Source organism: Argentina anserina, chromosome 7 (assembly GCF_933775445.1).
Source record: "Argentina anserina chromosome 7, drPotAnse1.1, whole genome shotgun sequence".
Lineage (NCBI taxonomy): Eukaryota > Viridiplantae > Streptophyta > Magnoliopsida > Rosales > Rosaceae > Argentina > Argentina anserina.
The window spans coordinates 21,493,581-21,513,442 of record NC_065878.1 but is presented as its reverse complement, the minus strand read 5'-3'; the positions used below and the strand labels follow the sequence as shown (position 1 = coordinate 21,513,442).

The 19,862-nt window shown below is 37.1% G+C and overlaps 3 protein-coding genes across 4 annotated transcripts; all 3 read right to left on the bottom strand.

Annotated features, from left to right (window-relative positions):
- Nucleotides 1–876: 876 nt before the first annotated feature.
- On the bottom strand, nucleotides 877–5,843 carry LOC126801478 (trehalose-phosphate phosphatase A). Its single transcript, XM_050528842.1, has 13 exons — nucleotides 5,732–5,843; nucleotides 5,422–5,485; nucleotides 3,234–3,678; nucleotides 2,996–3,136; nucleotides 2,833–2,904; nucleotides 2,596–2,721; nucleotides 2,443–2,499; nucleotides 2,228–2,329; nucleotides 2,044–2,121; nucleotides 1,876–1,945; nucleotides 1,699–1,769; nucleotides 1,511–1,603; nucleotides 877–1,379 (listed from the first exon to the last, which is right to left on the bottom strand). Exons 3-13 carry the CDS (start codon nucleotides 3,525–3,527, stop codon nucleotides 1,326–1,328), a joined length of 1,158 nt encoding a protein of 385 aa, XP_050384799.1. The 5' UTR covers nucleotides 3,528–3,678; nucleotides 5,422–5,485; nucleotides 5,732–5,843; the 3' UTR covers nucleotides 877–1,325.
- Nucleotides 5,844–11,378: 5,535 nt separating this feature from the next.
- LOC126802045 (BAG family molecular chaperone regulator 7) lies at nucleotides 11,379–14,023 on the bottom strand. The gene is made up of 3 exons (XM_050529573.1): nucleotides 13,281–14,023; nucleotides 12,758–13,048; nucleotides 11,379–11,911 (listed from the first exon to the last, which is right to left on the bottom strand). Exons 1-3 carry the CDS (start codon nucleotides 13,929–13,931, stop codon nucleotides 11,678–11,680), a joined length of 1,176 nt encoding a protein of 391 aa, XP_050385530.1. The 5' UTR covers nucleotides 13,932–14,023; the 3' UTR covers nucleotides 11,379–11,677.
- A 2,927-nt stretch (nucleotides 14,024–16,950) lies between these two features.
- On the bottom strand, nucleotides 16,951–19,840 carry LOC126803186 (uncharacterized). Of its 2 annotated transcripts, XM_050530954.1 has the most exons (3): nucleotides 19,767–19,840; nucleotides 17,632–17,787; nucleotides 16,951–17,514 (listed from the first exon to the last, which is right to left on the bottom strand). In XM_050530954.1, the coding sequence occupies exons 2-3, from the start codon at nucleotides 17,761–17,763 to the stop codon at nucleotides 17,152–17,154; spliced, it is 495 nt and encodes a 164-aa protein (XP_050386911.1). In that variant the 5' UTR covers nucleotides 17,764–17,787; nucleotides 19,767–19,840; the 3' UTR covers nucleotides 16,951–17,151. The 2 variants fall into 2 exon arrangements, with proteins under 2 accessions (XP_050386911.1, XP_050386910.1); XM_050530953.1 differs by lacking the exon at nucleotides 19,767–19,840 and having other exon boundaries at nucleotides 17,632–18,095.
- Nucleotides 19,841–19,862: the final 22 nt, after the last annotated feature.

The following is a 19,862-nucleotide window of genomic DNA, read 5'->3' as shown; positions in this document are numbered from 1 at the left end:
TCATGAATTGATAGGTTTCAATAGTATTTAGAGATATTTCATGACGAAACTTCCAGTGACAGTTACGTATCTTTGGTTTAGCAATACTGGACTCCCAATTGCTTAATGTAGAGCAATAAATAGAACTCATGATTCATGCTTCGACATTTTTGTGAACCTTCATGATTAACACTCTTTAATTGGGTAAGTAGACCTTTTAATTTCTAAGCGTGAGATCACACTAGAAACTTTGGGATTTGGCTATTGGCAACATGTGATACAAACACTTTATCATCAAGAATAAGGGTTATTTGACTCATTCCTGATCATGATTTATACAGTAGCCATGAAAACTACAACAAATTTTCTTTATAATTCTAAGCATCACTAGGGAGAGATCTACACAGGATCAATTCTGATAGTGATAGATTTGTATCACTCCACACTGTTGAAGACTGAAGTTGAAATGAAAATTTGGGGTTCTTTCAGATCCAATAATTCAGTTTCACTACAAGAGCAAAAGTTCTTTTCATGTTTGAGAAAACAGCCAAGAAATGGAAGCTGGAACCTTCAGCTACAAGTGATCACCGATGAATCACCAAGCTGTCACCATATTGAGGATGTCTCAATGAATTGGTGATATGTTCCTGGTGACCGGAAATAACAATACATTAATTCTGATCCAGTTCCATCCTCTCATTCTCATTCTGCGAAAGTTGTCTTTCGAGCTTCCAAGCTTGACTGTGTTACAGACTTACAGTATCCTCTTACTAACATAACAGATAAACTCCTCACTCTAGTGCCGATGACACTGACAGTGAGAGAATCAGCTTATTAACATCTACAGAACTCAATGGGATTTCAGTAAAACAATCAAGGAATAAATCAGTATCTATATAAAGTTATAAACCTCATGAGAAAAACAATATATTTGAACCAAAATTGAGAAGGAAAAAGAAGAGTTCAATAATAATACATCTCAGAAGTGAGGATGAAACTCGCCTTCACAAAGAAATAAAAGAAAGAAATAATGATGACACTCCTTGACATGAATATGGTCCAGATATAAATAAACGCAAGAATTTACAAACTGAAGCTAGCTTTGAACAGAGACAGACGGACTCAATTAGGCAACACCAACATCTTCGATGTTGATGATATTATAGAGGTCTTCTTCTATCCAAGTATCCAATATATCCTACTATTCCAAAAAACTTGGTATACTTTTGCATTCTAGACAAGTCAAAAAACACGGACAGGCTGGCTTTGGCTTTCATCATATTGTATATATATGACTCAGGCCAACATCCTGTCTCCTCTTTCTCTATTGTATTAATATCTCATATTTATATAGCACTTGACTTCCTCCATATCACCAGTGACTTCAGAAACTCCATTACCTATACAAATTACAGTACTCCAGTGAAAAAACTAATCCAAAATCTCTTATCTGAAGGAAGTATGGACTAAAAAGAAGGAGCTCTGGTGAATTAAATGCAAATTATTGAATACAACACAATAAACTTTGTACCTCCGAGGGATCCCTTAGTGAGTAAAATGCATTGCTTTCCTTTGGCACCGCAGAGACTAAAATGCCATAACCTTTGTTTCCCTCCCTCAGAACCTGTTTTAAGTTTCCGTTAATTTAACTGATTTTCAACTGAGAATTAGAATTTAAATCCATCAAAGCATATCAATCACAACTTCTCCAAATTCTACCTTGAATGCATCTTCGTCTGTGCGGTCATCTCCAATATATATTGGGAGCACATCTTCACAATTGCTTAGCCCTAATATAAAATTTCATGGTAGTGACAAATGAGATGGAGTTTATTGATATTAAGAAACCTACAGAAAAGTGAGAAATATGAAGAGAAAGGAATAGTAGATACTCACCAAGAGATTCAAGTAAAAATGTGACTGCCTTCCCTTTATCCCAATCTATCACCGGTCGTACCTCTAAAACCTACAGATTCTCAAAAAAGAAAAGACAAACATAATGCATACTTATACTTGCAAAAGAAGAAGAGATTAAAGTTCAACTCTGAGTTTGAAGCTTCATACCTTCCGTCCATGAGTCAAACGCAGTCGTGGGTAGTTTTTAAGAATGTCGTGAACACGCTGTGCAACTACAGCCCAATTCTGGAAACAAAAGTGTAAAGTAAATGGAGGTAATCAAATTAGTCCCACTGCTAGGCTAACAAAAGAGTAAATGAAAATCCAACCGACTCAGTATAGTTGAGATTACCTTCTCATCTACATTGCGGTAGTGTACAGAGACACAGAACTTGTTATTCTCAACTTTAGCTCCTTCGATGTCTGTTGTAATTTCTATCAGGGATTTAAGAACCTGCTCAAGCATATGCAACCACAGGCTAACTATCAATTACATAGAGAAGAAAAAGGGAAACTAGTGATTAATTGCATTGAAGCAATCTATTGTAGATAATAAACTGTACAAACCTCGCCAATCATTGGTAAAAACTCGGCTGCAGGCTGGAACAGATTGACATCCTTACCCTGAATTTTCCACAAGGAAGGAAAAATTATGTTAAGAGATACGAGAACAAAAAATCGCAAATCCAAAATATAGATGAGATCCCTGTAGCATAGTACCAGCTTGTCAGTAGACTTAATGCCGTGTCGAAGGTCACCAACTACTGATTGTCTAACAGGTGCCATTATGTCCATCCCATGACTGCCCGCATAATATAGTTCATTTAGTCCAACAAACTGGTATACCTGATAGGGAAAGTCATTGGACATGTAACAGTCAAAATCAGCACAACAAGACATTTTGTTGAATTATATATAAAAAATGAGGAGAATAACACAACATCAACTAGATTTGACCTTGTCATGGCTTCTTCCACTAATTATTGCTGTTGGAAAATGTTTTGCCACTCTCTTTACAGCCATTCGCATCTGAAAAGATTAATAAACCTTCTGTGAGCAAGTGATGTACAAGAAAAGGGCAAAGTTTTAGACGATAATTACACAATCCAGATATTCTTACAGCATCAGACATAAAGGCACAGTCCGGGTTATCTACAATTGGCGAAAGAGTCCCATCATAATCGAGAAACAATGCTATTCTCTTGCCCTTGGCATAATTGGTGATTTGCTCAAAAGATGTAAGAGCTGATGGATACTTAACCTACAAGATTAGACAGAGTGGACTACTGCTTAAAGTACTTGTTTAGAAGGCTGCCAAAACATCAGGGGTAAAACACATGAAAAGAAATAATTATTACCATCCACGTGCGATAGGCAATATCGCACTCGGTTGCTGCAGAGTCATTGTTAACATCCTTAGTTATCTTTCTGTGAGGAGGTGATGAGGATTTCATAGCATCAAGCCACGAACTGGAGCGAACATCGTCAAGAAATCCATTCTTTCTCCTAGGGATGGTTAAGAGAAGGCCTGCTTGAAAAGCTGTTCCTGAAGGTGAATATGGCAGCAGACTGGACGGTACACCAAGTCTTGACTTGCCTAAAGGCGCAGGATCAGCGAGAACAGGAGAAGTATGGCTTGACTTCAGGTCCATGGGATCCAGATTTGTTGCTTGTTATAAAAAGTAAAACTTTATAAGTAACAAATACTTTGCAGTGTACAGCAGTTTCTAACTCTATCTTCTTCGGTATCTTCTTGTTGCTTCTATTTAGGCAAGCTATCCATCAAGCGCAGAGCTCTAAGATCTAGCGGACAAAATAAATAATATCAGCAATGAAACATTGATATATATATATCACATATGACAAAAGAATTAGCACTTAACATGTAATTAGCAACCAGTAGAAGCAACAAGAAAACAACCTTATTAGCTTTCTATTTTCAGAAAATATACAAGTACAGTAACAAAAGATTATTAAGAAAAGGAGAGATATGTTAAGGTATGAAGCACATTTTCAGGAAACATTGGACACCATAACAATGCTTTGATGGTTCAAAAGATTGGTATGAGAAAATGCTAAAAGCTAAATGGATCTCAGACTTATACTTAACCTTCTCATCAGATGAAGCTAACCAAAATAACAAGGGTGTTAAATTACTAATGATTAAAGCGCTCTGGAAAATAAAAGAAACATAAAGAAATACATTTAAGTGGACGTCATCTTAGTATAATGATATCTCTCTAAAAAGTAATGGCAACATGTTCAGTTGTATCTCTGAGTTTCCTATTCAAAGAAGACACATGAAGATTTTCAAGAGGAGGGAGAAACACTCCCATTCATACAGATAGGTAAACAGGACAATTTAAGGAAAATAGAATTAAAAAAAAAACCAGCCACTTGTTAGATGAAGAAATTCTTCCACCACTAATCAATCGGTTGTAAAACTGAAATGCAAAATTATCTGGTACCGCAAATAAGGTCGACAGTCATCTACTATACGTCTATACAAGTATAGCAACTTTCAGCAAACACAAACACAGGTTCAAACAATGATACTTTCATATTGTAAACTGCTAGTTACCCCTTCAATTAACAGAAGCATTAACTATACGCCTATACACGAGCAGTACAGATTCTTGTGCTTGAATATGGGACTCTGGAAGAATACTATAAACTGCGCGTACTGATATGGTATCCAATATATATGCTTGAATAATCTCATACCATAAAAGCTTTCATGTCCCACATACATAGAAACACTCAATAAACAACCACATATAAAGACCCTACTTGAAAACATGGAATCTTGATAACACTATGGACACAACACATAAGATTGAGTTGGGAAATAGACAGACATAGATGGAGGGACAAATGTGACCCACCAACAAAAACTCCTAAAAGAGAGCAGATTCCAAAAGCACAGTTACATACTATTGAAGCATCCACAAGCAGCACAGAATATACAGTTTAACTTTGTGGGCTCATTCATCAAATTACCATCATGACCAAACCCAAGAGAAAAAAAAACTATATATTAGAAGTTTTAAGGTCAAGAATTCCATATGACCTCAATGATTATGACTCCACATTATCCTTTTCATTTCCAGGTTTAGAATAGTTCACGCGATTACGACACAAATAGACACTTGACCAATCGTTTGCCTAGAAGCAAAGAAAAATACACATAAACAAAAAATACAGCATTTACCCATATAATTCAAAGCTTCCAACCATTAATACAATATCAATATCACATCAGCTCAACTGAAAAACAGCCCCAAGACATTTTCCGACAGAATCAGTTTTTCCGGTTACAAAAATCTGAACTATCAATTCCACAGAATCCACACCAAAAACACAATCTCAGTTCACCAAAATTGTTAAAAAGATCAAAACTTTAAATACCAAACTCAAACCCAGTTCATCAAAAGTATTAAAGATCAAAACTTTAACACCTAACAACCTCCCAAACACATAAAGCCTCAACCTTTGTAATAAAAAAGAACGACCGAGAAGTTTATAAAGAGTGAAACGACGACGTACCGAGTTGTTGGGTGAGCTTGGAATCCGGAGAAGGAAATGCACGTGCGGCAAGGACAGAGGAAGCCTTCAAAAAACAAAGCTAAAGGTTTAATAAGGGGGATGGAAAAACCCAGAATGCTCTGTTTGGCAGCCAAGAAAACAGAGGAAAATATAAGGAGAAAAAGAATAAGAAAACGAAAAACTCATTCTTCTATCTTTAATAAACCAAAAACAAAAGCTCTAAAATTTTCCAACTCAAAAATCTCAGAGCTTTCTCGGAGGCCAAAACAGAGAGCAAGCTTTGATGGAAAAAATCAAATATAACTTTTACCTAAAACCAGGGAGCTTCTCAAAATAAAATATAAGATTAGAAAAATAAGAACAGAAATTCCGAATCAGAGAGAGCGATAATTTGGTGGGAGAGACAGAGAGAGAGAGAGAAAGACCGAAAGAAAGAAAGTCCCTTCAATTTAGAGGTCGGGTATTTATAGAGTTTTCGGGTATCTGCCACAAATAGCGCGTGAGAGACACGCGCCAATGCTGGGGCAAGTAGGCGTGATTAGGAGCGTGGGTTATGTATTATTTAATTAGGGTTTTTGTTAATTTCGGTTTATAACTGACGGACCAGAATGATTGGCTTGTATATTTTAACTGCTTGCTAAATTTTGAGCGTGGTTAAAATAATAATAAAATTTGGAGGGAGGGGTGGCGTGTGGGGCCCGGAGGATCCATGAGGGAGACACGTAGACCTTTGCGGGCTAAAGCGCGTGAGGGACTTGGAGTGTGTTTGCGTCGAGTCATGGCCACGTTGTAGAGGCGGGTCCCGCGGCGAAGTGAGGGACGTGTGTGCGACGTGTCGTAATTATCAGTTACAAGTTGGTGGCCGTCGGTGGCGGTGGGACCGAATGACGAGAATACTCTTCGTGTGGGTCGGAGGGCTTCGTCGCCATGGGATGGTGTTGCACTGTTGCGTGGCGGTTTGGGACCGGTGGACCAGTGGTATTAAGAGGGAGGGGGCGTAAAACGACAGAGAGTAGGTGATGTTAAAAGGAAAAACGACATTGCTTGATGGAACTCACTGCATGTGCTTGGTTAGAGAAATGAAAATGGCACCTGGGTAGTTGCCAAATTAGCTTTTTTAGGTAAGTTGCAAGAGCTCAATTATCATCTAAAAGGGGTGTGGGATTCGATTTTCTGATAGGAAAGGGTGTGGGATCGTTGATGTTTGGTGTTACTCTATGTTCCCTTGTATAATTGAGGTTGCCCATAGGAGAAATGGGGCAGAAAACAGAAGAATGTGTTTGTGGAGGAGATATTTGGCGTGTTTAATCATCAGAACTCGAATTGATTGAACTCAATTTTTTCAGTTTGAGTTATCAGATCATAAAAATGTGTATATTAACTTGCTTGAAGATTTTGATGAGAGACTCGAATGCATAGTCTGATAATTGTCATTATATATATATATTGATCATGATTAATAAATTTACGATCATCTTTCCAATATATAACTTTGATATTATTAGATCGTAGTACTGTATGTGCCATCACTTAATTCCACAAATTATTGTAAAGGTTTCTCATTCTCCTCTTGGATGCATAGAGTATAACATTAGCATCACAATTTCACGGAAACTATAGGCTCCGATGTGATCTGTTATGTCACCATTTTCCGGCGAACAAGACAAACTACTAGAAACTTGGGCACACGTGTGGGAAAGAATAAGGGACCCGCGTCCGAGCTGGAGACACATAGATTTGTGTTTTAGTTGGTCAAAGACAGAGACAGCTGGAGGAAACCAAAAGGGAAATGGAAATTACGAGGAAGACTAGACTGGGTTTAAAAAGATAAAAAAAGAGTGGGATAAAATTCATTGGGGAGTGTGAGAGTTGCCTTTTCAAGAGGTTTGACTGACTATTTTTAGAAGGAGAAAGGGGTTATTAATTAGTCATTAGAGATATTAAACACCGCCGTGCGGTTGGTACTTGGTAGTTTCCAGGAACCAGAGCTGCGGTTAGGGTTTCTCCGAGCATTAATAAAGCAATAAATAAATTTTAATGGTTAAAAATTTTAATTATAAAAAATCCATAATTTATTAATTTTTATAAAAATAAATATAATGTATAAAAGATATTATTGTAATTTTAAAACAAAACTGAAAATAAAAATTATCCAAAAGATTGTAAAAGAGTATAGAAGAAAATTAGAATATTTTGCACGCGATGCAAGTAGAAAGACTAGTATTAAATAAACTGGACAAATTAGAGAGACTGACATTTATAAGGTGACAGTAGCTGCAGGCTGTGGTGGAAATTGGTACCGAATTTGCTAGTTCACTGGGTGAATGCCGAGTTCAGTTTGTAAGTATTGTTCAAGTGGAGTGTGGTAATCTGTTTTCGTTCATTTTCAATTTAATTAGGTCGCTAATTCATTCTAAAAAAATATTTTAGGTTACTAATTATTTTTTAATGTATCGTACTGTTATTATATATTTAAAGCATTTTCAACCGTTTTGACAAAAATTATCTAAAATAGATAAATAAATGTCAAAATTTCTAAAAAAAATTATACTTAAACTCCAACCGTTTCTATATTTCTACATTTATTACACGTGATATCAAAATTTAAAGTGGAAAAAAAATCTAATATTCTTTAAAAAAAATTCTCTAAAATATCAAAATTATTAGAGATGCTCTTATATATCAATTAAAATCAAAATATAAAAGAAAGGCATAAATGCCGATTTGCACCCCAAATTTGGCTGAAATTGTTAATTTGCACCCCGAACTTGCATTTGAGTCAATTTACCTCCTAAACTTGGTAAAAATTGCCGATTTACACCCTGAACTTGTATTTGAGTCAATTTACCTCATAAACTTGGTAAAAATTGCCGATTTGCACCATATCCGTTAAATTTAACTGTTTATATCCAATTTTGCGTCACATGTCATGCATTTAAGGGGTAGTATTGTCATTATATATTTATATTTTTCTTAAAAACAAATAAAAATATTCTTTAAAATGAGGATTATTTTGTTAATCAATTTATTTATTTACATCTTTTTTTCTACCTATTATATATTCAATATACCCACCAATTCAAATATAGTGTGTTGTGTATAAATATATTTTTATATGTACACATTGTTGGAGGATGAACAAAACAAGAATAATAACGACGTAATAGAACAGAACGTAACCGTTTATTGATTGATAATGAGGCCAATATATAGGCATTATATAATCACAATCATGTAGGATTCGGAGTCCTAATCTATTACAGAGATGCGAATCTATCTCTAACAGAAATCATAATAAGGCTAAGACACACACAATGGTAGAATAGTAATTCTCTCATAACACACATTTATTTTTAATTTTCAATGTATTTATTTATTTATATTTTTTCTAATATCTTTTAACATACCATATCACATAAAATAATAAATATATAAATCAATAACATGCTTTGAAAAAACAAACATTGTAGTAAGTGTTCCTCTTAAGTAATTTTATTAATTTATTTCATTATTCAATATGAATAAATATATAATGACAATATTACCCCTTAAATGCATGACATGTGACGCAAAAGTTAAATTTAACAGATGGAGTGCAAATCGGCAATTTTTATCAAGTTTAGGAGGTAAATTGACTCAAATACAAGTTCGGGATGTAAATCAACAATTTTTACCAAGTTTAGGAGGTAAATTGACTCAAATGCAAGTTCGGATTGCAAATTAACAATTTCAGCTAAATTTAGGGTGTAAATTGGCATTTATGACTAAAAGAAAAGACATGGGAAGGTGACAATACCGCCATGCTTATTAAAAGTTACTGTAGAGAGCTGCAACGTTTCTCATGCTTCATGATTTTCATTAACAATAATTTTTCACAACCTTTATGCATAAAATGATATAGTAATAATCATTGCCCTGGGTGTGGTCGGGAATTAGTTCAAGAAGCACTAGAGTTACCTCATCCGCGAAAAAGAACTAGAAAGAGCACTAAAGTACATTGAAAAGCCAAAATATTCAACTGCTCTGCGTGATTAGTTGAACTAGACATTTCTCAAGGCATCCCCTCTAAGTAGGTGCAACTGCATATTGATGTGCACGTGTTTATCAGCTACATTTTGCAGAGCGTTTATAAAATGTTTCGACAGTGAGGAATCAATGTGTAGTGATCAGTTACTATGGAAAATAAAAACTAGTATGTAATAACTGATGATATATGCCTCGCTTAGAATAGGGAATCAGATTATGGGAACACGAAGAGCAGATTGAAATAAGAAAGTAAAGATGAATTAAGGGGATCGAGTCTTATGCTGAAGGCTCCGAATCTTTGTGTTTCAATGTTTTTTTTTGCTGACCAAAATTTGTATTTCAATGTTCAAAATAGCTACACGCTTCCGATCCTATTCTTAAATCAAAGTTGGCCTAACCTTATGAGGTACACCGTACACGTTAGTGGCTATAAAGAGTACATTCTTGAAGCAAAGACAAAACTTTCAAGAAAACGAATATAATCATGTGATTAAATTTTCAACAGATCAATATAAATATCAAAGATTTTCTTAATTCCCAAGTTATAGCACTGCTTTGACTTGAGCGCAGCTACTTGTTTAATCACTTAATGTGATCTACGTGCCGCATTTGAACCCGAATCATATAAACAATTAATTTGGGTTTCTTGATCTGTAAGAAATTTAAAACTGTGACCCCTACCACACTCGATCTGCTGACAACAATTCAAGTGGAGTAAGCAAAGAGATCGATTACAAACTGGCCTTTTCTTGTTCTGAAATCTCATCGAGTCATTCCCTGTGCCCTAAAACGAAAAGACAAAGCAAGCAATAAGGACTAGCTAGCTGAGGGCCATGTATAGATTGCCCTGCCCTTTTGAGGCTTTTAGCATGCAATTTGTGAATGCATATTCCGTTCAGACTACGGGGGTCTCTCTCGGAGAATTATATTCAACTGACTCGATCAATATCACAGCTTCAATGTTTTGAGTCTTTTGATTGTCTGAAAATAGGGGTCGAAGAATCTCAGAGTTGATGTTCTGGTTTGATTGCATGTTTTCGTCCAGAAACAATGTACCTAATCGAGTACCAAAGCTATAGCTATTTCCAAGATCGTCTATATCTGTCTGTAAGCTTATGGAGATCATTTTGACCAATTTGAGATCTACAATACGTCATAGAAAATAAAAATTGAGTCTAAGCGGGTGTATTCAATTGAGATTCTATAGGATTATCTTATAATCAATAACAATACATTGAACTATAATGCATGAAAACTATACGAGTTTTGCAATTTAAAGCGAAAGGGAATGAGTGAATTTTGAACCATTCAGCTCACCTATATATTCATACTCACTTTTATGAAATTTTGGGAGAAACTAATAATTGATAAAAAGAAATACAGCTGGTAGCAGTCATTTATAATATTGATTGCAACATTGCGTCCAGCTACAATACCTTTATCACTAAGAAATGACTAGTATTAATTATTTAATTAAACAGATAGGAGCTCGAGTATTGTTTTCATACATTTCTCACCACAGCAAGTTAGTTTTAGGTGACATGTGATATATGATTATTATTGCGATCATCTTGTTCAGGTGGTCAATTAATTGATATATGTCAATCAGTCCTTTAAGTTAGTTTGATGTGATACATTTTGGTATTGCATTATTATCATACCCATTTAAGTATGTGTTAGCTTAAGCCATGTGGTGTTTGTCGATTTGGTGCAATATTGGTTTGGTTTGATTGGAAAATTTTAGTGGCTCATTTTCAATACACAAAACTTGAACCCAATACAACGTCCAGACTCCAGACCATTAGTTACAAACTTTTTTTTTCATTTAAAATACTAACCGAATTATTAGTTGCAGCATTTCCAAAATTAATCGATAGTTTTGGAAATGGAAGACAATGTCTTAGCTAAGAAAGACAGCAGAACAGCATGCATTCGTAGAATGTAGATGAGGCTTTACTCTGATTGCGAAGTAAACCAAAACAAAGTACATCTGGAAAACCCAATGATCTGATATATAAATAAGGCAGCACTTCAAAGAAACAAAGTCTAAGCACACAATGAGTTGAAATCAATTCCAAACCCAGGGTCGCTAGTGTCAGAAACGATCAAGCTAAGTTTTGAAAAAAAAATTGTACTCTCATAATAACCAGTCCTTCAAATCTCTAGACTACAACTACAACATGAGAACCTCTGAAGAGAGGTAATAAGCAGTCACATTATCATGTGGTTCTCACAAACATGCCTCAAAGGTAGAAGTAGAACCGTTCTCTTCACGATCAAGCATTTGGACAACTTGTGCCACTCCTTCAGCAATCTCCCTTTGGATGACACCATCTGGCATATCAAAGGTTCTCCTCCTCATGGACAATGATTTTCCAGCTGGTTGGGGGTCAACCACCTCAAGCATCGCTTCCAGCTCATCCACCATCGACCTCTTTGCAGATCGCACCATTACATCAACACCCTAATACATTTCAAAGTGTTAACGCAATTTAGCAACTTTATGGATGAGGTCAGCTTGGTGAAACAAGAAACTTAATATGCCAGCCGTTACAAAAGTAATCTTTCCTAACTTGTGAGGGCTTCCTAGAGTTCACAACAATTGAACTTTCTTACCTCAGAGTAAGAAGATGAAGAAATGGTTGGTTAACATAATTTTTCTGATAAAAAATGTCAATCTGAGAATCATATATGGCTACCAGATCACTGTAGGCAAGTGTTCTGTATTAAACCGATTAATGGTAACACCTTGTGACCAAATAACAGAAGTTGGACGAAACAAATTATATAAACACCACATGTTATGGTTTAAATGGATTCTTATAGTTGGGAAATCACAAAATCTCTCTGCATCCACTTCAAATAAGAATCAAGTTTACCCCATTACAGGAGTTTGACTATATCTCATTACTTGGACCCTATTTGCTTTAACAGTGTAGTTCCATATCCTACTATAAGTTGATCTAACTGCAAGAAACAATGTTGCAAACTACAATCCATCAAATGCAACTATCTGAAATGCTAAAACAGAGTTTCTTCTTTTCCTCGCATCACCTGTTTTCTACCAGAAAGATGGAATTTTATATTCAAATAGGTATTGAGTGCAGATTCCTAATGTTTGATTTAGTAAAAGAGTTCAAGTGCAATATCCCTTGGAACAAACAATTTTACACGAGCATAAGAAGTGATCCAGCCACTATCCATTCACATTACGAGGATCCCACAATTATATAATATATGGAGCAACATCTCTTGCATCAAATCCAAGTTCAGAAATTAAAGTAACTTGGTTTAGAATAATGGAGGTTACCTCAATGGCATCCACAGTGAGGAGCAGAACAATGATCCTTTCAGCAAACCTTTGACGCTCTGCTGTGTCATGAGCCACACGGCGGCGGTAAGAGAAGTTATGAAACAATGCTCTCAGCTCCTTCAGCTTGGACTTGGCAACAGCCAGGTCCCTAAGGGCCCGAAGAGCATGCGATCGGCGAATCAGATAAGCTCTGAATTTCTCCTGTATCATCATCGCTGCATCCTGAGGAGACAGTTCCTTGTTCTTCCCCTTAGCAATTTTACTACCTCCAATTCTCCTAGCAAAAGCCTACACTCATAATCAAAACCTCATCGAGGTAATACTACAAGCAATTTCTATATAGTAGTTTTCTGCAAATTTTTTACTAGCTTCAAAGATTAAATAGTGAAATATTAACAGCAACCTTATCCAAACTTTGACTAATTAATCACAATCATTTATAAGCATACATAACAACTCATCAAAATCAAAGATTTAATGAAACAAAATTTAGTAATTTAAGAGTTTAAGTAAGCATTACCTGTCTTAGAACCACAGCCCCATGATCAGGTGCAAGCTCTTCAATCTCAACCACACGAGTGCCACTCTTCACCTTATGATGATGCTTCTTCTTCTTCTTATCCTTCTCCTTCTCCTTCTTCTCACTCTGATCCTCTGCGTCGCCACTCGACGCAGTAACCGTGTACTTCCTGGAGATCTCTCCCTTCCCTTCAACCTCCGCCGTCCATTTGTACTTCCTCTCACTCTTCTTATGCTTCCCCTCCTTGATGTCCGTCGTCCATGTGTATTTCTTCTCCGGCGCCTTGATCTCCGCCGTATACGTGTACTTCCGACCGCCGCCGCCGGCCGCAGCAGCCTTGATCTTCGCGAGGCGATCGAACCGCGACTCGAGCTCGGCGACTCGGTCGCTCAGGCTCTGCAAGTAGAGCTCGCCGCCGAGCTTCTCCACGCGCTGGATCAGCTTGTAGGACAAAAGCGACGGCTGCTTGACGGCGGCGGGGCTAGGGCAGAGCAGGTCCAGTGCGTATCCGAGCTCGCAATCGTCCTCCTCCTCCTCCTCTTTGAAGAACGAAGGGAATTTCGGCGCGGCGAAAATGGTGGTCTCGCGGAGGAGGAACGCCGGCGGGCAGTAGTAAGGCTCGACGAGTTCGATTCTCCTGAGCCAGCTCATGGTGTATAACTCGGTGAGTCAACTCGGGGGCGATTCGGTGGATTTGGGGGCTAAGATTTAGTGAGTGCAGGTGGCGATGTGATCTCTGGCGATGTTGAAAGCTGAGGTTAAAAGAAGTGAATAAAGGAGAAGACGACAGATTTGGGAGAGCTACGAGGCCGGTGAAAAAGCAGGAGGGGTAGAATGGGGAGTTTGGCATGTGAGAGCCGGTGGATTGGGATTTTCTGGTACAATGAGGATAAGGTTTTGCATTTCGCGATTTTCGCCGCGTAATTTAGGGGAGTGGAAAGACGAATTTATCCTCGCCGGGGTTTTGAATTTACAGGGGGCAGAATCTATGTGGGTGACTCAGAGATTTTTGGGATTGGTGGAATTAATGGTGGTGCCCATGTGAATGAGTGTGTTTCTCTGACTTTCTGATGGCTCTTGACCCCACGTGGGGCTTTCGGCGGACTGATTGGGCCGGGCGTTATTTGGTTATTTGGGTTTTGATGCCCATTAGGCCCACTTTGACGACTAACTTCATTGATGCGATACGATCTTGTGACATGCACGTACCTAAAATGTATTAAAATAAGTGGTTTGATTCCGGAGATATGAAAGAGAATTGGAATGCAAGTGAGTTGCACGTCAAAATCCTGATCGTACACCTCGAAATCTAACTCTTACGAGAGGAGTGGGTTTAGAAATCAAGTCATTCGATATAAACTTCAGTTCTTGGATTCTATTTATCATTTCAAGTAAATAAATAAATGTGCCATTCGATTAGATTGAATATATGCGGAGATAATTTGTAGGTGAAATGAAGTGGCAGATCCATTGATAATGAGTGGGATTAACAGGCTAGTTATAGGGAGTTCTTAATAAGAGATGGGTTAAGGCCCGGCCGTGAAACCCCACTACCCAGATTCTCTTCCCAATTCGGCCATCACTTACCCAATTCTCAACCGTCACGTCTCACGCCGAGTCACGTACATACGAGTATAAAACTACGTAACTGCCAAACTTCTCTCATGAACTATCACAACCCTACCCTCTGTTTTACAGACACACTTCGATCACCTTCAACGATGAAGAAGAAGAGTTCCTCAATTTTACTCAAGAAACTCAATGAACTCGACCACCTTATCAACAAGGCCTTCATCTGTCAAGCTGATAGCCCCTCCAATGTCGAACACATCCATGCAGATATTGAGCACAGTTTGATGTTTGTGAAGAAGCTTTTGTCGGCGGAGATGGCGTCACATCCGGCAAGACAGTCCTACTTGGTGAACATGGAGGAACGAGTCCGAGAACTTGAGACGATGTATCGCGGCTATGGGACTGGTTCCAGTACGACAGTCTCGACGATCGACCATGTCGATAATGTTGTAGATGACGATGATGATGACGATCATGCATCGAATTGTTCTTGTGCCAAGTCTGGTATCCAGGAAGATGACGTTTCCGATTATCTTGAGTCAACGTTAGGTCAAGATACAGGAGTTTGTGTGGATTTCATTGAAGAGAAGGAGGCAATGCCCGTGACAGTGTTCACCAACGTCTTGTTTGAGGGAAAGGTTGATGATGATTGGGTTCATGATGATCATCGAGTTGAAGATGAGTTTCGCGACCGGGTCGAATATGTACTGTCTGATGATATGTCTCGTAATGGTGCTTCAGTAGAAGATGAGAAGGAAGAGAAGGAGATTAGGGCTGAATTGGATTTGAAGGAGAGTGAAAAGAAGAAACATGGCTTAGGGTTTGGGACGTTATTTGGGGCGGTGGTCAGTGGGTTTGTGATGGGAATGTTTTCGATGGCTTTGATGATGATGAGTCTGGAATACCCTTCACACGGACCTTTTTTAACTCCTACATAGAAGTAGTTGTTAGAGAATAATGCATTATAAAGTTTCATTTGGATCTTGTGATCGATGGATTTTGCATTATTGGAGCTTGAATTAATATTGTTTCTTTTGTTAATTTGCCACATTAATTATGTTATTTATCCAATTAGTTTATATCATTATATGTGTATGAGTACTTCGTTTCAGATATGCAATGTTATGTATTACGTACGTTAGTTTCATCGATTCATATATATCACTGTTGAGCATTCATTTGAAAAGGTAAGAAAATTTACGTACATGTAGTTGTATCCAAAAACCATATCTATATGGTTACTGTTCCAACTTATAGCACCACTAAAGCACCAATTAGATTGATCAAGTTCTTTTATTGTGAATGGGTGGTGTCTGATGTGGCGGCTTATAATCTTCAAGCACCACACCACCATCATCATCTTCCACTTTGTAAGCTGTCCGTCTATCCTTAGCATATAGCCCTGTCCTTCTTGATTCCTACATACAACGTTTACAAACACAGATCGAACATATTACCAATATGATAAAAACAAATCTACAGTTAAGTATTCATCAGTGAACACATTGTTGTTCAAGGCTTGGTAATTCAGTGGTTCAAATTCAAATGAATCCTTCGAGATCTTTTCCTTTTTGATATATTTGGTGAAAATATTTTTGTTATGCTTTTCTCCCGTACGTGGGTTTCATGTTCCTACTGTGTGAGTCTATTTGAGACATGACCGTCTATTTCATGCAGTGTTTTCGTTAAGGAATTGCAACATATACACAAAGCACATCAAAGCTATATATTTGTGCGTACGTTACACACACACACACACACACACACTATAGAGACAATTCATATGACTTAGCTTGCCATTCTCGAGCTGGGACACAATGAAAGAAATAGTTTTGGAGTTACATTAGCTCATATTAAACCAATTGATATAGGTGCCGGGATGATTAAAAAGCTAGCTATTAAGCTTTTCTATTTGATTATTATATGAATAGTTAGTTACCTTATTGGTAGTTGTTATTGCTTTATCTTTATGCAAACCCATATGAGCAGAAGAACTAGAAGACTCAAAACTCTCACTTCCGGCGTATTCCATAATCCCTATCAGTGAATAAAACAAGAGTGAGATCATCATTATCAATTTGTGGTCGTTTACGAAACTGGGAACCATTATGTTCAATTGAGCAGCTAGCAATAGCGAGCTATCATTATACACGTACAGCTGATTCCTGATCAGAGAGATGGATCAGATAAATGTTTTAGACTCCTTAAAACACGCATATATACTGTATATATAACTTAAAAAAGGAAACAAGTAATGATCTAGCTAGGGATAAGGTAATTGAAAACGAGCTATAGGAGTTCAGTTGTGGGAGGGAGGACGTGTTCTTGGTCTTGAATAATCGGAGTAAAGCCCAGGGTTACTACTACTTTTGTCACCATGGTTGGTGATCTTGTCGCGACTTTCAATCTTGTGCGCCACAGACCAAGAAGCTGAAACATGAGGCTTAACATCTGGAACAACATCCGATTTTGTAGTACTACTAGTTCTTGAGTAATCCTTCATACCTTTAGTAGTAGTGGTGGTGGCACTACTGCTGAAAACGGCTCCACCATGAGTACCCTTCTGTTCAGCAGCTAGATCATCATCTCGCTGAACTATCACTAACCCCTTAGTACTCGAATCCATTCCAAGCCTGAACTTTTCCACAACTAGAAAGTGGCCCTGAACATATTCATTACATACGCACATTTTAAGCTTCTGAACATCAACATATAATAGCTGGATGGAAATTTGGAATAAGAACGAGGAAAGAACTTGACATTAATGGAGTTAACAAACCTTGTCCGGATAACGGAACAGTGCGCGAAAGCCCTTATTGCTGCGGCCAAGACCAATGTAGCGAGCCTCAGAATTCGCATGCATGGAAGAAAAACACAGAAGGATGAAAAAAAGAGAAGACATGACGGACATGATGGCTTCCTGGCTGGGATGGTACTGTAGATCGATAGCACAAAATGTATGGATTATTTGAACTACTTGTAGTACCGTAACAACTGCATATAATTTTGAACCCCGAGAATTGATAGATCATAGATGAAGAGCTATATCGTGATTCAAGCACATGCAGAAACAGTGAGTTTGATGAGACTGGTTAAGGAGAAAGACGAATGGAGGTTTGTGTTTTGTTGGTTTTCGTCGTCGATCACCTGTCTACCACAAAGAGAACTAACCAGCAGGGCCCCCTCAACTCCAGGTAACCGACGCTAAACACAATATACTTCAAGGGAATTGAAGTGCGTATATATATATAGTCCCTATCCAGAGTGAAGTTTCATTCTGGAATTTCAGAGTGAAGTTCTAATTTTGGCACACTTTTCGGTCAAATTTTTTCACCATAAGCGATTCAATATTTAGGTATGCTATTCAAGATCATCTCTACAAAATTTCACTTAATTCGGACATCGTTAAGGTATTGAAATTAGATTAAATCAATGAATGAATTAAAACTGTTCAACGTGAACCGTTCGTGTAAATCTCAATTTTGAAAGCTCAAACCATTGTCAAATTGGATGAAACTTTGTAGAGATGATCTTGAATAGCATACCTAAATATTGAATCGCTTATGGTGAAAAATTTTGACCGAAAAGTGTGCCAAAATTGGAACTTCACTATGAAATTTCAGAGTGAAGCTTCACTCTGGATAGGGACTGTATATATATATATATATATATATGATTTTTCTCGGTTAAGGAGGTCTTCACCAATGATTTTGGTGCGGATTTCTATTTTTTACCACTTTTTAATTGAATTTTTTCATCTACACTATTTAGTATATATATATAATATTGTGTATATCATATCTGCAAAATTTCAGCAAATTTGGTAATCGTTAAGACTCTCAAAATCGAAAAACAAATGGACTGACTGAATTCTGTCAAACATGAATCATTCATATTTTTAACAGAAAAACGCAATTTTGAGAGCCTTAATAATTACCAAATTGACTGACATTTTGTAGAAATAATCTATACAACATTATCTAAATAATAAACGGTGTAGATGAAGAAATTCAATTAAAAAATAGTGAAAAAATAGAAATTCACGCTCAAATATTAATGCTGACCTCGCAGGTAAGAATTATATATATTAATATATATATATATTTATATATATATATATATATATGTGGACTCCAGACATGAATGAGAAAATCAAGCCACAACTTCCTAAATGAAATGAGATTAAACAACGATTATGCATCCTTTCCTTTAGTTGCGGAAGATGATAGTGTCTACACTAGCTACTACGGCATTGTACTTTGTGTAAAAAACGGTAGAGAAACAAAAAGTGTTTGTTGAACCGAGGCTTGATTAGTCAATCACATCCCATGTGTTTGCCAGTTAAACATTTCCACTGTGCTATCATTATTCAATATCTAGCTAGGGTTTACATAGTCTTCCTGTTAGGGCTTGATCGATCTTTCTTTTATTGAGCGAACTAAGATACTAACAGTGTAAAAGTCACGTACGATGTTAATTCTGTATTATCATTTTGAAGATTATGCAGTACGACTTACACGGCATTGCTTGCTTTCCGATCAAGTAAATTTTACATTAGGGTCCTAAATCCCAATTACTCAGCATGCGGAACACTACTCATAGACACTCATACGTATGCTAATCTCGAAGTAGTTAAAATGAACATGCAACACAAGCAACTTTTTAGACTACAAAAACCTCATACAAGTAAAATATACCAAGACCTTGGAACTACATAGTTGTAAATCCAAATTTCGAGGGGAATGTGGTCAAGCCCATAGTAATTAACTAACTACTTATTACATATGATCGAGTACTTGATCAAGAAAGAGGGACACGATGTATGTAATTGTGCCCTATAAAGGGCTAAAGTACGTGAAAGGGACAAAACATACTACACATGTAGAATTACGAAGTTAGAGAGAGAGCTCGTACCTATTTGTTTGTATCGATCGAAAACCATCACAAATTTTCCGTCGGATTTTCATGCTTGTCGATCCGTGTCTCTTGCACCATCTGGTTTCTAGTTTT